At 39.2% G+C, this 26,957-nt stretch overlaps 1 protein-coding gene across 1 annotated transcript in view; it reads right to left on the bottom strand.

The window, feature by feature from the left end:
* FBXL20 (F-box and leucine rich repeat protein 20) overlaps positions 1-26,957 on the bottom strand; it is an 86,835-nt gene that overhangs the window by 20,591 nt on the left and 39,287 nt on the right. Inside the window, exons 2-7 of the mRNA XM_089531929.1 lie at positions 22,929-22,990; positions 10,294-10,348; positions 6,071-6,145; positions 4,240-4,334; positions 3,010-3,078; positions 748-843 (exon numbers count right to left, since the gene is read on the bottom strand). Coding sequence (XP_089388055.1) covers positions 748-843; positions 3,010-3,078; positions 4,240-4,334; positions 6,071-6,145; positions 10,294-10,348; positions 22,929-22,990 — 452 coding nt within the window. The remainder of the gene's footprint in view (positions 1-747; positions 844-3,009; positions 3,079-4,239; positions 4,335-6,070; positions 6,146-10,293; positions 10,349-22,928; positions 22,991-26,957) is intronic.

Below are 26,957 nucleotides of genomic sequence, written 5' to 3'. Positions count from 1 at the left end.
CACACATCTCCAGACCCAGATTAGGTATTTGATATTAAGCGCCTCTGTCTTGTCTGGATCCAGTTTCAATTTTTTTCCTTCATCCAGTCCATTACCTCTTTCATACATTCATTCAGAGGAGACACATTATCCTAAGCTGAAGCTGTTTTTGAAAGTATGGAGAAGTATATTTGGCTGTCATCAGAGTACTGATAACATCCTGCCCCATGCCTCTGGAAGATCTCTCTCAGTAGTTTCATGTAGATGTTGAATAGGGATAGAATGGCACCTTGTGGTACACCATATAACAGCTCATTTTTGAGGAACAGCTATCCCCAAGCACCACCATCTGGAACCTGTCTGAGAAGTAGGACTGGAACCACTACAAAACAGTTCCTCCAATTCCCAACCAGCTCAGGCGTTCCAGAAGGATACCATGATTGCTGGTATTGAACACTGCTGAGGTCCAAGCACACCAGCAAGGACACACACACACGTCAACGGTCAGGCAAAGATCATCCACTAAGGTGACCACAGCAGTCTCATCTTTGTATCCTGCTCTTAAGCTGGTTTGAAATGGGTTGAGGAAGTGTGTGTCATCCAAGATCACCTGAAGTGGTCACTGTGAGCTGGGCCAGTATATGGTAAAATGAAGGGAAAATCTCTGTCACAAAGGCATGTGACTTTTTTAAATAAGAGACTCACTATTAACTAAAAAGTTAGAAATACTAGCATAAAGAAGTAAATATTATGAAGAATGTCACTCACCTCAGTGCTTTGAGGGATAGATTGGTTACTGAGGTGCAGGAAGCCAGATCAAGATGCCGGAGTTTGGAGCAGAACTTACTAAGGCTAGTACATGTACTGGAAGAAAGCAGAACACATACAGGTATATTAGTCCATTGCTTTTTTTTTAAAGTCAGCTTTTTGTGGTTGCTTCCCAATGGACAGTTCCCAGCATTACCAATCAAAAGGCATTGTTTCTTCTGGAGTCCCCCTCTATGGCATTTGGTCCCTACTTTCACAGCACTCTGTTTAAGGGATTAGATGTACAGGTTAAATGTCCCTTATCTGAAATGACTAGGACCAGAGGTGTTTTGGATTTTTTCCTTGGATTTTGCAATATTTGCATATACATAATAGTTCACCAGGCAGGTCCAGCTCCATCAGGGCTAGCCTAAAGGAAGGAGACTCCGCCCTCCATAACTGTCATCTGCCGGCCTGAGAGGGAGTTCACCAGGCAGGTCCAGCTTCATCAGGACTAGCCTGAAGGAAGGAGACTCTGCCCTCCATAACTGCCATCTGCCAGCCTGAGAGGGAGTTCACCAGGCAGGTCCAGCTCCATCAGGACTAGCCTGGAAGAAGGAAGAGCCCTCCCTCCAATCCATCTGCCTTGGTCCAGGCCTCAGAGGGAGAGAAGAACCACTGGACCTCATCTGCTTTCCCTCCACCATTCCCTTCTCCTTTTGTGTCATGTCTTTTAGATTGTAAGCCTGAGGGCAGGGAACTGTCTGATTAAAAATAATAATTGTAAGCCGCCCTGAGAACCATTAGGGCTGAAGGGTGGGACATAAATACCTAAATAAATAAATAAATAAATAAATAAATAAATAAATAAAATAAGATCTCTAGAAGATGGGACCCAAATCTAAACATGAAATACATTTATGTTTCATATACATCTTATACACATACCCTGAAGGTAACATTAAACATAATATTTTAAATTATTTTGTGCAAGAAACAAAAGTTTGTATGCACTGAACCATCAGCAAAGATGTCACTATCTCAGCCAACCATGTGGAAAATTTTGGAATATTTAGGATTTTGGAATTCTGGATAAGGGAGACTCAACCTGCATTCATGTATGTAAGATGGTTTTTGGCTTTATTCTTTTTCTGCAATAGGGAAACATGTTAAAGCTTGTGGTTTGAAAGGAAGTGTGCTTTTGATTATCTCTGTACCAAAGTTTAATTTTTTAAAATGTATAAATAAAGCATTCACATTTCTACCTTTCATCCCAGTGAAAAATGGACGTTTCTGACACAGGAAAAACCTGTACATCTTTCTAGGCAAAAATAGAAAGTTTTATGCAGGGATTTACAGAAGAGGAAAGGCTTGGGCTTTTCATTCTTTCTGTATCATTCAAAGCCATATCATTCCTATGATCTATGTCTATTTTGAGTGCACTAAAATCTGTTTATAAAATATAATGACACTGACAGGATTTTGTTCAATCTGATTTCTTTTTCAATGAAATAAAAGTGCTATATGGTTGTACATCTAAATTAAAAATCAATGCTCAGTAAAAATCTGATGACATCTACACTTTGGGGTATATACATGGGGAAGTATAGATATACATCACAGTAGGTTTTTCTGCATGCTATGTTGGTCTGCTTTTATTATCATATATACTTATTTTTATGTACTGTCATGTTGTTTTGTAGCAGGCGAGAAAGATCCCGGAGTATATACATTATGGAAATGATTTTATTCAATTCATCACAATTAAATGTTCTTCATTTTGCATTTTGATTCTGTATCTTCCTTTGTTTTCATCTGTTGATGGATGCCTGCCAGTTTTTTTGTATTCTTGCCATCCAAGCCACGTGTCACCTAACTATCTGTTTTCTTGGCGGTCTGAAATGCACATAAGGGACCACCACAGTTTGAGTACAGACTACATAATCCACTATGTGAATATTGAGAAATGGTTTGCGGGCAGAGAGAATCAGAAGGTGAGAAACCTGCCAGCTATTTATTTCCCCCAGGTCCCTTGAATATTTTCTCACCGTTTCCCCAATCACCCTCAGATGATTCTTACATCAGTGTTGGACAACTTTCAAAAAAGAACAAGGAGAAAAAAAGAAACAGGCAAAGCACTTAACACTGCAATCAAATATATGCCTAAGCACAAGTAAACCCACTGGCATTCTTCCTGGTAGGTGCATATAGGATTATTGCTTGAAGGGCTAACACTTGAAGGGCTAACATCAGAGCTTCCCACCTCCAAAAAAAGTCACTTACGCATCTGTAATCTTGGTGCAGCCATTCAGATTCAAAACCTCAATATTCCTGCAGTTCTGTGCAAACGTCCTTCATGGGAGAGAAAAGGTACAACACTTTCCAGGCTTTTAATAGCACACACTTTACATCAATGACATCTAACTCTCAAGAGATTTCTTACATGCTGGGGTGCAATTAAAAGTAGCATAATATTTTGAGGTATTTTAAAATAGTATTTTGAGGATATTTAGGGAGAATATATAGCTTTGAAAATTCCTTTAACATATATAGTGTGATCTAGAGATTTATGTAAACATGGAGCTGACACTGTCAGCTGCAGTAGACAGAACTCCTTATGTGCACTCAAGCAGAGCTTGGAAAATTTACTGTTTTCTAGAATACCCCAGCCAGACAAATGCAGACAGTTGATTGGGGAATTGTGGGAGCCATAGTCCCTAAAAGTAAACTTTCCTAAGTTCTGACCATATGAATGCCTGTCCAATATGCATCCATTTCCTTTGCCAAATTTCCAAATAGCTTCATAATGTTTCCTGAAATAATGTTCAATCCAAGAAAGCATTGTAAAATGTTAGACTAGGAATGTGAAGACCAAGATTCAAATTTCCACTAAAAGCTCACTAGGCAACCATGGGCTACCCATCTAGCCTCCTCACAGAGCTCTTCATATTCAGGAATACTGTGTTACTAGAGTTCTCAGTCACTGGCAAGTTTGATTAATGTGTCTGCAAACCACTTTCAGATCTTTGCAATTAATGTGGAGAGTGAATACACTGGGCTTTAATGTGCATCCATCCCCCCCTCTTAATTTTAAGCTAACACATACTGGCAGGCAAATAACTGAATTGGGGTTGGGGTTGTCAACATGTCCAAATCAAGTCTTCTCAAAAGACTTCTTCAATATCCTGCAGGGCCTGAAGTCATTACTAATAGCTCTTTGTCAGGCTATTTGGATCCCCCCCACCACATATTGTTGCAAATGCAACAATTCCTCCAAGTACACAGAAACCACTACTATAATTTTGATGGGCACATATTGTTTCTGGCCAGGTATGGAACAACTCAAATTTTGTATTAGAGGGAATTATGATAAAATAGAAATACATTAATTTTAGGATGTTATAACCATCTTACACCTAAAAGTACTTAAGTCTCTGAGACATTCATTTTTCAAATCTTTACTGAATATAAATGTGATTTGTTTTTTCCAGTGACAAAGCACTTGAGTTCTACCTTAACGCGTTGTCTCCCACACCTAGGCATCCACGTAGGCTCAGCTTTCGCAAGAAACCCCCACATCTTTTAGAAATATTCTCCACTACACGTCCCTGTAAGAAGACCAGGAAATAAATGAAGTAATCTTCTAAACCGGAGCAAACAATTTTAATTTTCTCATTCTTTTGAGTAAAATCTCCCTCCCCTTAACCTACTATTCTCCCTCCTGGTCTTTTTTTAAAATCATATTCTGCTGTTCTCTCTTACTACTGGCTTGTGCACTTAAAGTCTGTATTCTGGAACACTATAATCTACTAAATGGTGAATATTCTGTTGACCCATAAATAGCTGGGGGCTTTTTTGTGGGTTGTTTTGTTTGTTTTAGAAAATAGTTTTTTGTGGGTTTTTTCGGGCTATGTGGCCATGTTCTAGCAGAGTTTCTTCCTGACGTTTCACCAGCATCTGTGGCTGGCATCTTCAGAGAATGTTTGCCTGGAAAGGACTTGGCTATATATATTGTGTGACCTGGAAAGGTAGGAGTGATTTGCATGTATATTGTTTGTTGCTAATGGCAGTCCTCAGGGTGTGAGGGTCTGCACAAGATGATTAATGTCTGCTTGATTAGTGCTCATTGTCTGCTGGGAAACCCCTGACCCTGGGAATTTCTCATTTGCATCTGTTGAGTCTTTTTCTTGCTATCTTTCAGGACTGGTAGCCAAACCTTGTTTACTTTAAGGGATTCCACTTTCCTGGCAAACATTCTCTGAAGATGCCAGCCACAGATGCTGGCGAAACGTCAGGAAGAAACTCTGCTAGAACATGGCCACATAGCCCAAAAAACCCCAGAAAAAACTATGGATGCCGGCCATGGAAGCCTTCAACTTCACATGTTTTAGAAAAGTTCACACTATCCCTCTGTGCTGCCAGATTACTGTTTTATTTGTGTCACACTGGTCATTTGAATGCTCCCAGTAAAAGCACAACTCATGAGTTGGAACACTGTTTTTCAATTGCACCTTCAAGGTCATTTACTGTAGTAAATTCGCTCTGAGCATCTGAGAAAGAGCATTCACAGACAAATTCCTTATGAGAATCCAGGCAGCAGAACTATTACCATGACAGAAAATAATCAGTCAGTCATGCATTCTAGGACTATTTGATTACATTTGGAGAGACTCAACAGGCTTTATTCACAAAAAGTTGTCTGTTACGCAGTTTAAGAAATCTTGATCCATACAACAGATATTCACATTTAAAAGCAGATGCCAGAATGTTCTGGCTTGTATATGAGATGATATTGCTCATATATAATGGTGTCGATCTAAATGTTTGGATAGGGAAATCAACTAATTAGGCCAAGACTATCATGGAAATATGTTTTGTCATATCTACAGAGGCCAAAATTACACAACCTAGTGCTTCCCAAAGGCCTGGCCACTCTACCAGAACAGCACCTTAGGTCTTTCCATATGACAATGAGTGTCACCCAGAGAACTGGTTCCATGTAAACTGAAATCTAACCATTTTTGGGACTCAAAAGTGAAGATAAAATGACACTCTTATTAAAGAGTGGTAAACATGTTGTAAATGGGCTTACAACAAATAGTATGAGGTCAAATATATTTATGCACACAAAAGAGAAAAAAAAAACTGTGCACACATACAGCATAGTTTTAATTTATGAACCATTGTTAAAGCTTTAAAGATTCCCTAAGGCTGCGAACCAAAAATTAACAATTTCTGTCTCTGGGGTAAGCTGCAGAAGATTACATGGTTTGTTACTAATCTTATGCACTGCTGTAATTACTGTTTAACTAGAGAGAAAAAACTGCAGAATACTCAATTATACCTCAATGTCTCTCTGGAAATCAAACAGGTCAATGCGCTGCCAGTTGCTTCCATCCAGGGCCAGGACATTCCATGCCTATAGTTAAAAGGTAGAAGACAAAAGAATGTTAAATATGTGGTTAAATATGGAGTAAATAGAAAGCAAGTGGGGACAGTGATCTGATTTAAATTCACAAGAAAGCTGCTGTCCCAGTGATGCACAGAGCTGCCAGGGAGATGTTTGCTATGAGGATGTGAACAGGATCCTTGGAGAAGTGAGAAACACCAAAAGTATGTAACACTCTCCCCCTTCTTGGTTCATTAAGACTAAGAGTGCCAGACGGGGCATGGCCAAGTGGATGGAGGAAGTAGTCAATTTGTCCTTATGATAAGGCAGGATCCCAACATGCCTAAAGACTGCTGTTGAAAAAACTTTTGCCTGAATTCCTCTATAATGGACAATCATTAGACAGTGTCCAATATTCCATTTTTGGGGAAAGTTATTAGGACATGTAGTGACCTCTCAGCTCCAGGAGTTCCTGGATGAAACAGATTATCCTGATTAATTTAATTCTGGTTTCAGATCTGGTTACTGAATTAAGACAGCTTTGGCAACCACTATGGACAACTTTCAGTGGGAACTGGACAGGTGGAATGTGTCCCTGTTGGTTCTGCTGGACCTCTCAACAACCTTTAGTATCTTTAAACATGGTATTTTGGCTTATCTTGCTGGCATGGGATATGGAAGCACTGTTTAAAGTGGCTCCTTTTCTTCTAAGAGGGGCAAACCCAGAAAGTAGTACTGCTGGATTACTGTTTCACTCCTTGGCTGCTGGACCCTTTCAGGCTCTGCTTAGTTTCCCATCTATTCAACATTTGTATGAAACTACTGGGGTTCAGTGGCACTAGTAAACTGATGACACTCTATTTCCCCTTTCCATTAAACTCCAAGGAAGGTGTTTCAGTTCTAAATCTGTGATCAGTTATAGACTGAAGGAGGGTGAACAAATTGAAGTTTAATCCAAGCAAGAGAGGTGCTTCTGGTTGGCTGAAAGGTAGAGCAAATTTCTGCAGTGGCCAGAAGTGCCTCTGCATACCTAAAACTAGTGTGCCAACTGTGACCATTCCTGGAGATACCTGATTTGACCACAGTGCCATGCCTCAATTACATCCTTTTTGGATTACTCCAATGCACTGGAGTATTGGGCTGTCTTTGAAGTATGTTCAGAAACTTTAGTAGATCCAAAAACCTGCACCTTGGGAGTGGTTAATGGGGCCATATGCCTTCCTTGGTACAACAATTCCACTAGCTGCTGGCTTGTTTCTGGCCACAAGTACTGTTTATGACCTAAAAAGTTCTACACTACCCAGGCTACTTACAGTCTGTATCTTCCCATATCTCAGGAGAAGCCCTTCTCTCAGTCCTACCATCTTTACAGGAATGGCTGATGGGGACATGAAATAGGACTTTTTTGGTGGCTGTCTCTAGGCTCTCCAGCTCCCTTGGTAGGAAAGCTAGAATGGTCCCCTTCTTGATGTCCCTCTGTTGGGAGTCAAGGTTTTTCTTTACTTCAACAAGGATGTTAAGAGGGTGTTATAATGCTTTAATTATAACGATTTAAAGCTAATTTTGATCATTTTAAACTGTTTTTAAATGTTGTTGATATTTTAATTCCATTTGATATTTGTAAATTTTAACATAAACATTTTGTATTTGTTTTAATCTGTGAGCAATCTTGAATCTTGGCCTTGGAAACAGTGATATAAATAAAGCTCTGCCACCATCACTGCTGCTGCTTCTCCTTTTTCTTCTTCTTTTCATCCAACATATCCATGTGTAAAGAAGTACCAAGGTGGATTTTAGTTATGTTTTTAACTTTTGTATATTTTTATGTGATTTTATATTGTGTGTAGATGTTTTTAATTGTTTTGAATTTTACTGAGATTTTAAATGTTTTCTCTGTGAACTGCCTTAGGTCCCCCCAAGGAGAATGGTGGCATACAAATGAAATAAAAAGAAAGAACAGCTTGGGATACTATGCACATCCCACACATGAAAACCCACTGATAAGCCACACATGCTTAATCACTGCACACTGCTTTGCACTGAGCACCACACTTGTCTGGGTCCAACATAATGTTGCTTTATTTTACTTGGTACAACCTCTTGTACAACCAGCTCAGATTGTTGATGCAGGAGGAAGACATGAATAGTTGGGGAAGGAAGGAGGAAAAATCTCCTATCTCATGTCTTAATTCAATCAGTATACAGATTTCCAAAAAGATGGCTATTTTGCTTAATGGCTGAAATTCTTTGCAACATTTTATGCTTCCAGGGTAAAAAACTTTTAATTCCAGTTTGTTCATTCCACTAACCCTTCCCAATCAAAATCTATGTTACATCATTATATATCTTGGCACATTACATTTAATGACCTCAATATAACATTTCAATTATTATCTGTAACATGAGAGGGTCATTTTATTGATAAAAAGAATGATCCCTTAAAAAGAGCATCAAAAGGTGTACTGATAGTTTTAAAAGTCATTCTCTGCAAATTTTCAAGCCATATTTATTATCTTCCTTTGTACTGTACTTGAAGAAAACTGAAACATAACAGGAGATGGGAGGAGTGAAAACGGAAAGAGCAAAATAGCATGAAATGTAAACTCTCTGCTAGAACAAAGTACAGTGGGACTGCTGTATTGGCAAGCCGATGGTACCATGTGCACATGACCGTGCCACCATTAGGGACAGCCTCTATTGTCCCCAATGGCAGCACACGTACACACACATGACTGCACCACCATTAAGTACAACAAGCCTTCACCTGAAATCCCATTGTCTCTAATAGTGGTGTGGTCGTGTGTATGCACCACCATTCGGGAGAACGGGACTTGAGGTCCTGCAGATTTTGGTATCCATGGGGGGGGGGGGTCCAGAATGGATTCCCCATGGATACTAAGGTCCTGCTGTATACATCCAACCTGGGATGAGTGGAATGAAAAAAAAAATCTACTGTTAGATTTTTCTTTTGTGTATTTCATGTAGATTGGTGTGATGGTTCTCTGAGTCCCTCTCCTACTTCTGAGTAGAATGGATCCTTCAGAAATCCTGCAAAGGATATGGGGGTCCCTCTTTTCTTTCTCTCCTAGGCTACAGGATGTAATTACAGCCTGTTTGGTTCCAACTTCTGGTTGTTTGCAAACTGACTGAGATTTGGGGGTGCACATGATAAATGGGAGTCCTTCCACTTATCAGAGCCTTCTTCCCAGATTACAAAGAGTTAGATGTAGGAAGAGATACAGTTACATTTTAAAGTCACAGGTGACAAGAAAGCAATTGGCCAATGAGATGGGCAGTTGGGCAGAAGCACAAACTTTTAAAATGATTCTGAGCAGAGGTTACAAAAAGCCCAGGGTTCTTTGTCTCCCAAAACAGACCACGTTGAGGTGAAACAAAGGAATATCTGGAGCGGAGTTCCATTTGGAAAGGCTGGTCGAAGCCAGACAATAGATTTCTGTAGGAGAAAACCTACAGCTTAACATACTAAAAGCTTTTTCCTCTTAACCATCTGCCATATAGCAACACTGTACAGTAAAGTCTTTCACAAATGTCAGTGGAAGCTACAGAGGTCAATTGGAAAAGGGAAGGTCAGGAAATAACTATGAACAGCAAGGCAAGGCAATTTGTGGTGCACATTATGTAATACGGACCTGTATATGTTTTACGTACAAAGAAACATACACCCTTCTGGAATTCTTAGTATACTAAATATACTGTATTGAACATCAATACAGGAGAAGAGATTTAACTACTGTAAGCTCATAATATTTTATAACTAACAGACCAATTAGCATGCATGACAGCCAAAATGAGAAAGGATTTTATTTAACATAGATAAGAGTCATATTAAGAATGTCCCTTCTTTCTCAGTGGTAGCTTTCTACCTCATCATTCAAGGAAGGACATTTGGCAAGCAAATAAACCTCTCCCCCCATGAATCTCTATGCAAAGCTAGCTTAATACCACCAAACAATAAAATGTCACCAATAATTTGGTTGACTTGGGGCCTCACTCAACACGGTAACAAAAAGATATACTGGAATGCCGGATAGAACATGCATTCATTGTAATACTGCTTCAACTGGCATTCCATTGGCTTTTAATAAGATGGCAAACTGGAGGTTCCCAAAAGACAAGCAATTAAAACCTTACCAGTACTGGTATGCAAACATTCTTACCCTGGAGACCTGAGCACAACGGCATAGCGTGACCACGTCCAGGAAGGAGAATATTCTGTTAACAAATGCACACACACACAAAATTAATGCTGGAACTTTTACAGAGGGTTTTCCTTCCAAACTGTTAGTAGCAATTGACTTATGTACAAATGCTCAAACAATTTACTGGCTGGCTAACCTCTGGAGTGTCCATCCAGTAGAACAGTAACAAACACTGCTTACTAGAACAAATTGAGTATCTTCAATATATGTCATTAATCTCTTACAATTCATTACGCCACAATAACAGTAATAAAAAGAAACATATTACAAACAACAATATTTGTTCACTGTCTATAATCTTAACTGAACTTTATGTACTGTACTGTGTTATTACTTATTTATTAATATTTATATCCTGCCCTACTAGTGCCTGTACAATACGGAAAGCCAGTCACAATTTAAAACAACAATACAATATGATGCCATAGATTCGGTAAGTATAATAAAAAATACCATGACAGAGATCACAGATAAAATAACCTTTATTATAAACTACACTACACCGTACTGTATTAAGCAATTTTTTAATTTCATATTTATAAGCCTAAACAATCTTCAGCTCTCTTTTGGAATAAAATTATAATACAGGAAAGGCAACACAGAGATTAAAACACAAAAATTACACAGCCATACTGAAACACAAACACAGTTAGTTCTCAAATGAGGTTGCAGTTAATAGCGCAGAGTTCCTAAATGAGGGGGGGGGGGGGAACAAATGAACATTATATATTTACATCCTTACATGTCAGGGAGACAAGGAGCCCTCACTTGGGCCTTTATTGTCAGATAATACTACTATGCACTTAACAGGTGGGCTATTACCTAGAGTTTGGATTTGAAGAATATTCTATTGTCAGCAAAGAGATATGCAGAAGACTGACACTTCACCTCCAACCAATGGAAATCTTATTCAGCTCTTTGCTCTTATTCAGTAGCTATTAAGAGATATCTAGCAGGTTCAGCAAATATTAGCAGACTTTTTCAAACTTATATATACATGGCATAAAGAGTTTTTTTGGTTTGTTTTAAATAGAAGTGGGGATTTTCAGGAAGTTGAATTCTGCACCCAGAATCACATGCTGCACTTCTCCTTGTGCTTCTTGCAGAACTGTGACAGGCAAGCTGCCCTTCCCTTAGTTTCCACAGCATATTAATATAATGAGTTTTATTTTCTTGCTGTTACATGGTTTTTAAACAGGAACTGAGGGCCTCATACACAAGTTCCTCCTGATAGAGTAATTCCTGGGATTCCCCTTCTTTTCTGTCCAAATGTGCCTGAATGGTATATCCAGCCCTAAGAAAAGAAATACTGTACCATCAGGCAAGAAAATCTTAAAAAAGAAATTACCAAAAGGCAAAGAAACAACCCCCCACCCCAAAAACCCTAATTAGCTATGAATCTGAATCTATTTCTATTATCCTTAGATAGGCATGACAGCACAGCTTCCAGGGTTAGACACAGCCCTTTCTGTTAAGAAATCCCTGCAAACTTTCCAAGAATAGGAGCACCTCCAGGACTAAAAACAGCACTGAAAGCTGACTAAAAGCTCAATGTGAATGCTCTCTTAGCTAAGTCCGAGCAGCTTAGAGGCATTGTTTCAGTACATGCTTTAGGAGGAAGGAACTGGTGACACAGCTTCTCTTTGCCACCTTGAATCAGAGGTGAATGAGATTCGAATTAGGCAGCATTCCTCTGAGTATGGAACTAGATTCCACCATTCCACAGCTCTTTGTTTTTGCTGTGTGCCTTAATTTCTAGCTTATGATAACCCTAAATCACTCTGGGACTGAGAGTATGTGACTTACACAAGGTCATCCAGTGGGTTTCCATAGCCGAGTGAGCAACTGAACCCTGATCTTCAGAGTTGTAATACAACACTCAAACCACTATACCATGCTGGCTGTCTCTGTTATTGTTGTTGTGTGCTATCAAGTCATGGTAGGTGAACTATCATGAGGGTTTCTTGCCAAGATTTGTTTGGAGGAGCTTTGTCATTGCCTTCCCCTGATGTTGAGAGCATGTGACTTGCCCAAGATCAACCAAGCAGGGTCTCCAGAGTGGGAGTTCATCATTCAAACCACTATACCATGTTGGCTCTCACTAGACCTGCTGAAACTACTGTGCATTTCTCCTAGTCCTTTTTGACTGTTTTTTAAAAAAATATCTGTCACCCGTTTCCCAGATTGCCTAAATTATCAGAAATTTAATCAAAATGAGGGTAGTGCAGAGAAATGAGAAAGATACAAAAGAAGGGAGGTAAAGGTATAATTTGTTGGACGTATTTCTTGACATAATTATATGTAAGCTTCTTATTTAGACAGAACTCACTGTCAAGATGAATGGAGATGTGATTACAGTGGGGCAGAACTGGCTCAGATATCTGCTGAGGTCCAGACACTATCAAGGAGTAAATCATCACTGAGTTATGATCAGCTTTGATGTATGCTATATATTAAGCTACTTGAAACCTTATTATCCTTTTGCAACATCAAGATGAACTGGAGTCTAGATTAAATCCCTTCAAACTGGGCCCTCCAAATGTGCTGAACAACAGTTACTACCATTCCACCATGGCTAGAACATCTAGAGGGACCCAGAAAGCAAAAAAAGGAAAAGGGAAACAGTTTGGCTAAGATGGACTCCTGATGGGGAATTATTTTCTGTAAAATTAGTTATGAAAGCAATTACATTTCAGTGCACTCCCTAGTTTATCCAATTGTTCAACAAGCACATACAGAGCTTTCTCACTTTCATTTTGAACACACTGCTACTGTAATTGAACCTACGGTAAGACTACAACAAGTTATAGAATCCCTGGTAAGCAACTGGGATCCTTTGCATTATGGATTTTTTTTTTAGTAGAGGTATGTATCATGGACAAGAAGGGCTTAAAAGGTTAAAAGCAACTCCTACTGAATCTATAGCAAAAATACTTCAATTCTCATTTTAGTAGTGGCTTCCTTTGTTTTCTGGCCTGTTCATCTGCAGAGTATATCTGAAAGTTTTCTTTGGGAGGTGTAAGTAATAAATGGAAAATATTTCACTGAGACATGTGAACAAACTATTTCCCTATACGTTGTGAATATTCAGGAGGAAGGTGTAGAGAAAGTATAGCACAATGCAATAGCAGCAGCAGCAGAGGTGTGTGTGTGTGTGTGAGAGAGAGAGAGAGAGAGAGAAAGAGAGAGAGAGAGAGAGCTCCATTAGTGACACAAAGGCTGCCTTCCCTTTAGCCATCTCCCCAGCTCTGTTTTTAAGACTAATACTATGTCAATCCCTTGCATGTTTAATTAACCTTATGACCTATGATGCTTAATGACTCTATTTAAATAGCTCACTTTCTGGAGGGTGGAATATCTGAAGACAGAAAAGCAGGAGAGAGGGACTGAACAGCTCAGCTTGGTTTTCAAGGTTGGCCCAACCCATAGAAGTGAAGAAACCATAGAAAACTATGTTGAAGCTCCTGCATCTTCAAAGAAATACTATGCAGTGTGTAAGACAAGGACATACAGAAATCCTGGTGGAGGCATGGCAGTACTAGGTCTAGCCATAGAAGCCTATCTCCCTCTGTATGGATTGCATGTGCTGGATCAGGAAAGTAAACCAATATTATAGAGCAGCTAGATATTATATTTAGATAAAGGTAGATAATGACCTCGTAATTTTTCAGTCAATCTGGCTCCTAATTGACTAATGGTTTGACATGATTCACATAAATTTAGATCATCAATAAATGTACTCTTTAAAAACCTGGAAACAAAACGCAGATTGTAAAGCTATCATTCGCCATTAGAAAGACAAACTTCTTAATTTCTTTCTCACAGAGTTTAGAAATGTGAATAATTCTGCATTAAACTCTGTGTTTAGATTTTTTTACTGAGACTAGAGCTTTGATTTTTAGCTGAATAAGAACCTTTCAACAGATTCTTGTGGCTGGGGGATTATAATCAGTGGGGTCAGAGGAAACAAACGCAAAAACCAAGAACAGTGACAAATTGCTAAAGAATGATTGTGTCTATTCGTTACTGTTTGCTTAATGGCCACTCTTTTGCTGTTTGTCCCTGTTTGCACTTCTTGGATTTCTATTGCGTCTAACCCTACTGATTATAATCCCCCATGAGGTTCCCCTCTAGACATCCACATAGGGCAATGGCTTTATGTCTGCTATTCAGCTCATTTATGCCAGGATGCTTGTACAGTGGACCCTTGTTATACGCTGGGGTTTGGTTCCAAGATCCCCCGTGTATAACAAAATCCGTGTATGCTCAAGTCCCATTAAATATAATGACATAGCACAATGGTGTCCCTTATAAAAAACCGTGTATGCTTGAATCCGTGTATAAAAAATCCGTGTATAAGAAGGGCCGACTGTACTGTTTTCCAACTATGCTTTTTAATGAATACTGTTAAGATAACAATGGATATCTGTAACTTTTCATATTCCCCCCACTCTCAACTCACTGATCACACCCCACACCCACTTGCCCACCCAAGCATGTGTGCAATAATCTACCAACTGAGACATCACTCAATGCATCTGATGAAACAAGCTGTTCGGGATAAGTGCCAAATCAAATGTGTTAAGTATTGAAGGTCTGACCCCTGGAAATAAAATTGATTATTTTTATTGAATTAATTGCCAATTAACCACAACACAATTATACCACAATCTTACAAATGTGTGTGCCTGTGTCCAATTGGACTTACTTTCAATTAAGTGGTTACAGAATTGCATTGGTAATCAATTAAAATGCTGTTAGTTGATTAACGGCCCTAATTGACATAGTGGGTATATTTCAGTGATGCATTTGTTAGGCCTAGTGTGCACAGTAACTTCAGCCATGTATTGCCACCACAATTAGTCCTGCAACCACTCTGAATAACACAGTATTAATCTATGTGGTTAAGGTGGGGTGTATGGTTCCTTCCCAAGCTGATGATGCTCAATCCATTAGAATGCATGCTACTACTGAGGTGCATAAATATGCAATTCACCTTAATAATGTGGAGAAAACATCCACATTTGTAATGCAGATGATGCATAGGACATGTGACTCCCACTCCTGAGCTAGATAATTCAGCAAAACACTTTGTTGATTTTAAAGACCATCACATTTTATCTGGCTCAAGCTTTTTTGCACTACAGCAAATTTCATTACATGAGAAATAAAAACTGTTATTTTTAAGGTGCCACAAAGTCTTTTTGTTGTCCCACTGTAACAGTCTAACATAACCACAACCTGGTAGCTGTTACTAGGCAATCCACACATTCTGAAAATACATATCTAATTAACATTATTTAATATGCTCCTACAGCTGAGAAAGCACACATTCATTTATAAGAGTAGCAGCATAAAATATTATGTGTTACAAATTAGGAATTTCTTGCTTGCCTTTATTTATTTATTTAGTGCCACTGATATACATTGCAGTGTATAAAAAAATAAAACAATAAAGCAGTGAAACAGACACCACTGTCCAAGGCATACAGCAATATATATATGGGCCTAATACAAAATCATTAAGCAATAGTCCAAATATTCTGAATATACAAATTTGTAAGGGTAAAATGAAACTAAGACGTTAGAAAACAAATATATATATTAGCTAAAGGTTTTAAAATAATAATTAAAAGAGCAGTCCCTAGATATTTCAGAAGAATACAGAGAAAACAGGGCAATAATGAGGAAATGCTGGCTGAAAAATAGTGGTGAATTAAATCATGCAAGCCTTTAGAAGTTGAAACAAGAAGCTGATGGAGAAAGTGACAGGATTCAAAAAGAGAAAGGAGATCAATAGTAGAATATGATCAAAATGATGGGCCATACAGATATTCTTAGCAACAGAATGTTGTATAGCAGGGCACTAAAATGAGACAATGTAAGACTGATCAAAATGATCAAGATCACAATATTTCAGATTGTCTCTTTTATGTTGTATATAAACACCATACCATTTTGAACACAGTTAAGCAGAGTTAGGGCTGATTAATACTCAGAAGAGAACCACCAAGGGAATATCAGGAACTTTCAAGTGAGGCTAGAAAAAAATCCTATCTGAAAGTGAGGAGAGCCACTACCAGCCAGAATTGACAATATTTGCCTAGATGGACCAATGTAAGGCAACATCTTATGTAGTACTGTAGTTTTCTTGTATTTTTAGATACCTTCTCTGTTATTTATTCCAGAGAGGAGGATGTGGGAGTATATTCATCATCTAAATCACATACAACTATGATTCAGGATAGCAAACTCTTCCTCACACTATGATTCAACCCTTAGTAAACTCTTCCTCTGCATGTACATAGCCTTGCTATGTTATAAAGCCCCACTACTTTGCTTAGGTCTTGTAGATTCAGGCCTGGGACCTCCCTGATTGATTCTAGCCATCTGGTGTACAATCTTCCTCTCTTTCTATTGTCTTTTACCTTTCCTGGCATTATTGTCTTTTCTAATGAATTGTGCCTTCTCATGATGTAGCCAAAATATGACAGTCTCAATTAATCATCTTGGCTTCCAGGGAGAGTTCATATAAGCAGGCAATTCTATAGTTACATGGAACCAATAACTTTACCACAATGATTCCTTCTTCCACAATTATTCCCAAACTTTGGTCCTCCATATGTTTTAAACTTCAACTCTCAGAAGCCAAAAACATCTGCAGGTCCAAAGTTTGGGAACCACTGAGATAGAGCTACTAATGGTGTGTTTTTTATGTACATAAAATTTCTGATCATTTTTAAATAGCAATATTTATACAGGTTGAGTTTGCCTTATCTGAAATGCTTGGGGCCAGAAGTGTTTCAATTTTTTTCAGATTTTGGAATATTTGCATATACATAATGAGATTATCTTGGAGGTGCAATCCAAGTCTAAATATAAAATTCATTTATGTTTTGTATACAGCTTATACACATAGCCTGAATATAATTTTGTATAAAATACTTTTAATCATTTTGTACATGGAACGAAGTTTATGTACAATGAATCATCAGAAATCAACGCTGTCACTATTTCATTCATCCATGTGGACAATTTGAGTTTTTGGAATATTTCAGATTCTGGATAAGAGAGACTCAAGCTGTATTCCACTCGCTAAATATAAACAATTCATTTTCACCTAATGAAAAAAGCTCTAAACTTCCCCGTTAACTTTTAGACTATATATCATGGGCATTTCAATTTTTTATTAAAAAAATATTTGTCTGCCATTTATTTTTGTAAGGATATGTTAACATTTGTTTGATCAGAAAAGTTAGAAACAAAGAAAGCACAATAAAGAATGCTCTTCACATTGGCTGATTTAGCCTAGGTCCACCAAAACTGATCCTCAGAGTTTGTCTTGTAGGTGCCAGTTACTGAGCCTGGATTTTCTACATGCAAAGCATGTGTTCTATTACTTAGCTATGTCATTTCTCTGTCTCTGACAGCTCAAGGCAAAGTGAAGCAAAAATGGAGCAACACTGGAATGAAAACAAAACAAAACAAAACAAAACTCCAGTCCATAGGTTCCTATATTCTTATACTTCACCTGATAATATAATGGTTGATGGTCAAGACAGATACTTGTTCAACAAAATGTGGGACTGAATTGGATTGGCTATTAAAAAAAAAACAACCTCAAATCCAAGCCATTTTTTTTGTACAAGGAAGAATGGAAAGCACACAAACTGAACAATGCAACAATGCAAGAGTTGTAGGACCTCGCTGAGCATTATGTCCTGGGCTGGCCATCGACCGGTCAAACATGGTGTCATGCTGTGCCATTGTGTGCATGGACCAGCCGGCTGACACCGTATGAGCTCTGCTGGCCAGTCCCTGTCACTGCTGCTGCTGCCTCACTGTCCAACCAGCTCCCTGTTAGATCCTGGCTGTCACTTCTGCTAAAGTCAGAATGGGGTGCCCTACCATGTGATCAACAAGGAAGAGGTCACTCTATCTCCTCCTTGATGATTGCACAGCCACCCCATTCCAACCTCAGCAGAAATGATGGCACACTGTGCAGACTTTACACAAAACTCCTGCCTGCATGGAAGTGGTGGTACTGGTGGTAGTACAAGATGGTGTTGAATCTGCTAGCTGGACAAATGGATTGGGCTGATTCCAGCTGAAATCCAGCTGTCCAGACAGCCAAGAGAATCAAAGTAAACCATGGGTTCTCTTAAAATGGATTAACACCTTAAAACTGGTTTTGTTGTGGATGTTGTTGTACATTTCTAGACATATCACATCAGGACAATGGTGAGTCTGGTGTATATCCTTAGTTTAGACAAGCCCTCAGGTTATCCTATAAAGCAGAATTCTTAGGTTTATTGGAAGGGAAGGAGGCTCCAGATTTGTTCCACTGTTGGTGCTTTGACTATTAAACTTTATGTGGATCATAACTGCCTTTTACAATTATGTTACTACCATTTAACATTATGTGTATTAGAGACAGAAAGAGAGATGAAAAAAGAGATGAGTGTTGGCATGATACTCTTATCTTCTATTTTCATCCCCAGCATTTCATTCTTGGACTTGCAGTTTGTGATGAAATTGCAGCGAAGGGGCAAATAAGATTTCAGTTTCAGACACAATGCAGGCATCCCAACAAAAAGTCATCATGGTTAGAAATCACCTGTTGTTCATGCTATTGCAACTGAACTGAAGAAAAATAATGCTGTTCACTCAACACCCCCGTACATGAGATGTCAAGACATTCTTTGGAATGAAGCAACAAGGGAACAAGAACTTACACAGCAGTGCTGTATGAAAACACACCCGTCTTTGTGCAGAAACTGATGCCCATTTACAAGAGAGTCCCTTTGAGACGGCTCCCTTTCAAAGGCAGCCCTGCCAATCTAGATTAATGCATTTTTACAGTATGCACAAAACAGACAAAAGTTTCCATTTCTGAAACTGTAACTCTTCATATTTTCAGCTTTTTATAAACTCAATTCTACTTGTTTGTTCAAAACCAAAGTTTGGCAGAATGCTGAATGCACAACTCCATTTGTTAGGATGAATTCTAAAAGAGTAGCGATATTACTGCTTTGAAAAAATAAAAGAATACTGTAATATCCCCACTCAAAATGAACCAATTGACTGTGGCATTGACTGTAACAGCCTGTTTTAAGATGCCTTCCCCAAGCATGAACAGGCCAGTCTGCATTTCAGCTTCATGGGAAACACATTGCTATGGCAATTCTATACTGTATTACTAAGTGTGTGGCTTCCTTGATAAATTGTACCAATCACTTGAGAAATCTGTCCAACAGATACTGTGTTATAGAGTACTGGAGCTGGACAAATCCCTTTTCTCAGTGTACTCTATCATACAAAGCTGTGAGGATAAAATGAGAAAGCTCCCCATACTCTGCTCTGTCTCTGCCTGCACATTCTTTAACTGAAGCACATCTTGATAAATACTCTAGATAGATTCGAAGGTACATTAGAGGAATAAATCCAAAATTTGACTACAAATGTGGAATAAGCAATAAAATAAATCAGTGCTGTCCCAACCATTTCTTTTCTTCCTTGACAGCAAGCTAGCACTAAGTTGATAAAAAAACATTGTTCAAAATTGAGAGGAGCTCACGTGTCAAAAGAAATCTGAATGTTTGGTTTCAGATGCTCTTGCTTTGGATCAAGGTACACATTAATTGCTGGTTTGCCCTCATAAGTGGCAGAGCTAACCACAGTGAGTTGCCTTTTTTCCTCTAAAGAGTCATATTGCTATTCTTAACCATTTGGCAAAACAGAAATTATCAACAGAACTTATAAACAAAGAATTTCAAAAATGGGTCTGGAGAAACTCCTCACAAAGAAAGCTTACAATATATTTTGAGTCTTTTTAGCACAGAAAAAAAATGAACAGGGAACAGAGCAGGGATGCACAACTATCAGAGACTGGTGGGCTACCCCAAAAAGACTCATGGGGACAGTGTGACCCATGAGCTGCATTCAGTCCCCAGTCCCCACTTCGGTTGCCCCAACAGTCCCCTCAAATCTTCAAAATTTTAATTTGCAAACCTGCTAAAGCCCTCTTCAACCTCACTCAGAACCCCCTCACCTCATACTTCTTAATTTCCCTCCAAACAGCAACAGGAAATGATGCAATGCTCAACTTTTACCACTGTGTGTATCTATAGTATTTGAATAAGAATATTGTAGGATTACATCTATTAGGTGCAATGATAAAAATGATGTGAATTTGTGTCAATTCACTAGCCATATAACATGCAATTTTCTTCAGCTCTGAATATCGTAACAAATTACAGAATACACAGACCATCCCATCTCCATTTGTACTATAACAGAAGCTAACAAAAATATTATACATCACTATTATGTATCTTTCCTTTTAATTCTTTAGCCTATGCAAATCCTTGATTTTTGATCTCATTTAAACAAAAACTCAATTTTTGGAGAAAATAGTCTAGAAATATGTATTTAATGCATGTTTTATGCAGATTAAAAAAAGAAGAAATTAAGAAAGAAACTGGACAGAATGGGTTTATGAAGTAACACATAAAAAACTGACATGGGACAGAAACAGACTGATTCACCCATTCTGTTTCAACAATAAACCAATGATCAAATTCTAGCTTCAATGCAACTTTATTACAGTAAAGTGTGCACGCGGATTTGAGTTTACGCGTATGGCAAGCCATGGAGGACAAAATGGCATGGGTGCCACAGGTGGCCCACGCGACGCCATGCACGGGAACACGCCACCATAGCACATAAAGGGATTTAACTTTACACAGTTTTTCCCATATGGCTGGGGGTGGGGTGGGGAACAGATCCCCCACATATAGGAAGGGGCCACTGTATTACTAATTCCACCAGGGGAGCTGTGTTAACTGTTGTGACAAAAACAAAAGAAACTTGAGGGATTTTACAGCTATCTACCAGTTTCCTCAAACTTAAAATACAGAACATTTCCAGTACTCATGCATATGACACTGATCTTAGAACAGTCAAATTGCCGAAGGGAATGATTTGGGACTCAGGCTGTGGCGACAAGACTCCATCTGAATTTCTGTTCCTTTATGTACAGGCCACCTACATCATAAGAATTAATTGATTTTTCTGCTACTGAACACATAAAAGGTTGGCTGTAGGCATTGTGAACACTTGTCATTGGGCAATTTTGAATTGCTTAAAATTATATTTCCTGTGCTTTCGGATATTGGTGAGAAAAACATTTCAAAAATTACTGCAAGCTTGAATTTATTCATACGGAGACTTAAGAATGTTGAGGTGAGAACTGGCCAAGTTGCACTTTGACTTCAAGTACTCTTTTTGGGGAATCTAGATTAACAGTTGTGCTGCCTTGTGTATAGCAGTCTGTTTCCAATACTTTAGCCATATAAATTTGTAAACAGATTCATTGAATCTATTTCACTGAAAGAAAACTAAACCAAGAATCTATTCTCCCAGAACTTATCATTGCTGGAAACTTCTGGCAGGCGAGCGCAAGCACGAGGAGCGAGCTGTCGGAGCTACGGCAATCTGTTCTTTTCAGAGGGCTTGTAAAACAATAAAACAATAAAACCTACCAAAGCAACAGAAAACAACAGAAGACCATTAAGAATTCTTCCTGGTATGGAAGAGGCGAAGGTCCTCAGGGAGGCTCAAACTGTTTGGTTTGTTTAATTGCAAGGCAAGAACCCCAAGCATGGAGCATGCAGCACATCAATGCAAAGGGGATAAACCAAGCCGCTAAGCCAGAAGCTGGGAGAACCAAGAGAGCCGAGCTGAGACCTATTAAAACACTGAGGCAGGCAAACGCTAGCCACCCTGCTATAAATATAAAGAGGCTTCCAGGGAAGAGCAAATGTGTGGGAAGCCAAAGATATCGAAATGGGGTGTTGCTTCAGTATCCCAGCGATAAATAGTGAGCATTGAAAAATCTTGTAAGCGCTAAGCAAAAAGCGGACTATAAAGAACGTATCCAAACTAGAAAAGTAAGATAAAATTTGGGAGCTCCAAACTTGAATGAAATAGTGAGTAAGTCAACCATTGAAGTATACTGGATAATATTAAACATACTGACTCATCTAAAACTTCACAATAGAAGCAAAGTGTACAAATAATCTCATTTAATATAATTTGGAATTAGAATGGGATTAATTCAGTTATTACAAGTGTGTTTTGGAATTGGAATTATGAATCCAAAATTAATGAAATGACTGAATTAATTGTCTTGTTGAACTTTAAGACAGAGTGCATACATGCTGAACTAAGCATTGGCAGAAAACAAAAGATTGAACATAATATTACTGGGTTTAAAAAAGATTGAAATCATTGCTAATGGAACTGATACAATATATACCAATACCATGTTTCTAACTGCCCAAAATGTTGTGGGTGACTCACTGCCCATTTTTTTCCTGCTAACAGTGAAAGGTGTCTTCACAACTAACTTGACTGATAGACCAAACAATTTGAGAAATGCTTGCACCATTGTACACCATTTTCAGTTATGTATAGAATTTAGCTTTCAAGGTTGCAGAATTCAGGTTGTTGTTTTCAGGTGTAGTCTATCAAAGGCTTTGCTATTACTCAAACTTTTGTTGTAGCCTTGAACAAACTAGAAGGCAGCTTACCGAAGCAGCAGTTCCTTGGGAAGCTTTTTGTTGATCACAGCCTCATCATTGTTTGAGAACATCTGCAAGAGAAAAAGCAACAACATATATTTAGATTTTTGTATTTTCATTATAGATCATCATCTCTTATAAACAGGAGTAGTTATGACATCTTCTCAACAGAAAAGCTCCTTCTGAGTCACTATCAATAGAATTTTTAATAGTTGATGTTTCAAAAACAGGTAGTGGGATATGGAAAACCGTTCCTAAGAGAGCTTAAGGTTTTCACACTGTTTTGCTGGAACACAGGGATCTAGCAGATCTACCAGGCTGAGGCAAGCAAGCAAACAAGCAAACCTGAGTCCAAACAATGTTTCCATTCTATTAGATCAGCTGTGAATGGGTTCTGCTTTCTTCAAGGATATAACTGTTCCCCTGGGTCAGAAAGTCTCATTTTCCTTAAGTGTACCAAGTGGAAAGGGATCAATACCTTCATCCCTATATTAAACGAACAATATTCTGGGATACCCACATCAGAATATCATACTTTATGAGTGGACAAGATTCAGAAATCTCTATTGCCACAGCTCGGTTCCTTCATAAAGCATCACTGTTGAGATCTAGATATGTGGAGATGATTGGCGTTAATTGTAAGGGTGATGAACAGATTTGACATACGATGACGGATGTTTTATGTTATTTCTGCCTCCCATTTCAATTTCAATTTTAATTCTGTTTTACTTTCTATGGTAACTATCTTACATATTACTGTTCAATTGTGTAACCATTTTATTTTTACCTGTTTATTAGTATATCTTTTAGCATATATTGTACACTTTTTAGATATGTATAAGCTGTATACAAGTGGTGCATGTTCTGGTTCTGGTGCATGCTCAGGTTATTCATATGTATCTATATTGTATTGGGGTTTATTGCACCTAGTGCACTATATTTACATTTTATATATAGGTGTGTGGCACTGCTTTAATACTACGTTACTAGTATTTTGAAACGGCCCTCGGGCTATTCAATAAACTGTACTTAAGTGTTTTTTGCCTTCCTAGGAAGTGTGGCGCTGAAAACACTTGCTTGAGTCATCCTGGATTGGTGCCTGTTTGTACTCTCTACTCATGCTGCATTTCATTTTGACAAGGGATGTAGAGACAGTTGGGCTAGATACAAAATCCATCTGCATTCAAATCACACTACTAACTCATCTAGAATGTAATGTTAAACCAAACATTGTTTTTAATGGGTTTTTTGGGCTATGTGGCCATGTTCTAGAAGAGTTTCTTCCTGACGTTTCACCAGCATCTGTGGCTGGCATCTTCAGAAAAAGATGAGAGAAAGATCTCTGAAGATGCCAGCCACAGATGCTGGTGAAACGTCAGGAAGAAACTCTTCTAGAACAAGGCCACATAGCCTGAAAAACCCACAAAAAACGATGGATGCCGGCCATGAAAGCCTTTGTCTTCACAAACCAAACATTGTTTCTCAGATTGAGCCATTTAGCATTTTCAGCAAAGTTCATTCCACATCCCGTTATTCATGATTGGAATACCCATGATGCACAAATCATGCTAAATATAAGCAGGTCTGGGTCTCTTCCATGTCTGGATGAGAACTCTATGCAACTCTTTAGAATGGAAGAAAGGTGAGACAGACATGGGGATATAGGCAGATGCCTTCAGATCAAGTCTTAAATTGATCCTTCTAGAATAATAATTGGTTGCATCAACCTTCCACAACCTAGTTTCTAACTATTTTAAATGATTAGCTCCCTTTATCACCAGCCAGCATAGTCAACTGAGGGGCTGATGAGAGTATATCTATCTGCTTTAAATTGGGAAAGCTAATTCAAGATTGTTTAACAATATCAAAATATCATCTGCTTATAAAACAATTTTGTGTGGTAATCATGAACTTGGGCATCCGTGATTTCAGAGTTTAAGATGAATTAGCAAACAAAAGAGGTGACAGTGGGCACCCTTGTTTGGTGTGATGATGCAATTTGATCTGGGGAGTGCCTATGCCATTGTTCAAGATCATGGCAGTTGAGCCCATGTCAGGGCCAAGAGAACATTTAAACCAAATTTCATTTCATGTAGTATCACAAAAACATGCTGCCACTCCACTCTGTCAAAAACTTTAGGCACATCTAAAGATAGAAGTGCCACTGGTGTCTTTGACAGGGTAGAGTGGTGGATAATACTGAGAACTTGGGGAATCGGATCTGCTAAGTGCCATGTTGGCTTGGAGCCAACTTAGTCTGAGTTTATGTAGTCCAGGATGAATCTATTGATTTTGTTGGCTAGAACAAATGTGAAGATTTTAGTGTCTTGGTTTAAGGCAATTGGTTTGAAAGAGTTAACGTCTGAGTTGTCTTCTGTTGTTTTTGGAATGGGTATACTGTATATACTCATGTATCAGTCTAGAAATTTTGATAAAAAAAATTGACCCCAAAAACCTGAGTCGACTTATCCACGGGTCAATGTAAGTACCATACTCTGGCCCGGTTCATACCTCAGATTCCGTCCGGGCTGGCGGTGGCATTTTTTTCTCAGCAGGGAAGCTGCAGCTACCAAACCATGTGGCTTCCGCGTGGTGTGGCTTCCTTGCAGAAGAAAAAGAACCCGCACTGATTCCCCTTTATTCTCTCATTCATCCCGCCTTTAGTGTGAGTACAAACCACAATGTCTACTTGAATTTTCTAAGTTGTTTGGGATCGTTTCCCTTTGCTTCACTCTTTACATCCTTTTTTACATGCCTCTACGTTTTACCCTCGAGATCTCAGAAAATAACCAAATTTTAAAGTAGAAGGTGTTTTAGTGGAATATAATTTAAGAGCAGAACGCATGAAATTCTTTGGAAGATATCGCTGGAAGAAATAGTCTCATTGCCTGTGGTGGTTGCAATGGAATAAATGGTTCTCTTCTCAACCGTTCACTCATTGCTTTAGCTAAAAGGTGGGAAATCTTATTACTGAAGTTGTAGTAATAAGCTTTCGTATAAGAGAGTGAGGCCTGAATTTTCCATTAATTCTGATTTTTTTTTCTGAGCAATTGGATATATACCTGAGTTTTTATGAATTTGAAATAGTACTGAAGTTTATTTTGTCAAATATGATCTTTTCAGATCTCCAAGTTTTTTCCTTCATGCTTCTTCCTGAATGAAGAATCCATGGAGGACCACTTTCAACGGCGGGTTACATACTGCCATTTGGGACGTCCCCAGGACATCCCAGTTTAAAAAAGAGGCGTCTCTTCTAGACGCCTCTACTCCTGTTACGGACTCTGTCCATAACAAATGGCGGTGGCCGTTCCACACGGCCGCCGCCATCTTGACGTAACGGATGCTCTGCGTCCACACGTCACGCCCCGGAAATGACACCGTGAGTGCGCGACTAGCACCTCACGGCGTCTCTTCCGGGGAGCAAGAAGGAGCGCGATTTTCACGCTCCTTCTTGGCAGCGCCCGGGAACCGCGCCGTTTGGCTGCTGCGGTTCCCGGACGCTGCAACCGGCGGCGGCGTGAGACAGCCCCTTCTGGGCCGTCTGTAACGCGCCAACATGTCACAGAGAGGAGCATCTGAAGTGGATGACAGAACAGCTTATTAGTCTCTTGCATGTGTTTTTGTATCGGAGCTCCTTCCTGGTTTGCGCCGCTGGGTGCAGCCTTCACACGGCTGCGCCCAGCGGCGCAAAGGAGAAAGGGGCCAAGCAGCCCCTATCTCCTCCTCCCCGCCCCCGCGGGGTGTCCTTGGGGCTTGAAGCCCCAAGGATACCCCTTTCCAGGCTGCGGGGAATCAGCCTTTTGCCGCTTCCCCGCAGCTCAGAAAGCGGCGGATCGGGGCCTCAGTGGCTGCTGGTCTAGCCACTGAGGCCCCGATACACCGGGGAAAGGGATGGGTGCAGACCGCCCCAAACGGGCGGTCTGTAACCCGCCAATAATAGCAATCTTTGCATTGCTCTTTACAGAACATAGTCTTCATGTTCAAGTCTTCATACTCTGTGAAACAAACAAAAGGGCACAGTACATATTCAGAACATGG

The sequence above is a fragment of the Sceloporus occidentalis genome, unplaced genomic scaffold (genome assembly GCF_023333645.1).
Source record: "Sceloporus occidentalis isolate IW3139 unplaced genomic scaffold, rSceOcc1.0.p SCAF_7, whole genome shotgun sequence".
In the NCBI taxonomy this organism is placed as follows: domain Eukaryota; kingdom Metazoa; phylum Chordata; class Lepidosauria; order Squamata; family Phrynosomatidae; genus Sceloporus; species Sceloporus occidentalis.
The sequence above is the reverse complement of the archived record's forward strand: the minus strand, read 5'-3'. Positions and strand labels throughout refer to the sequence as shown.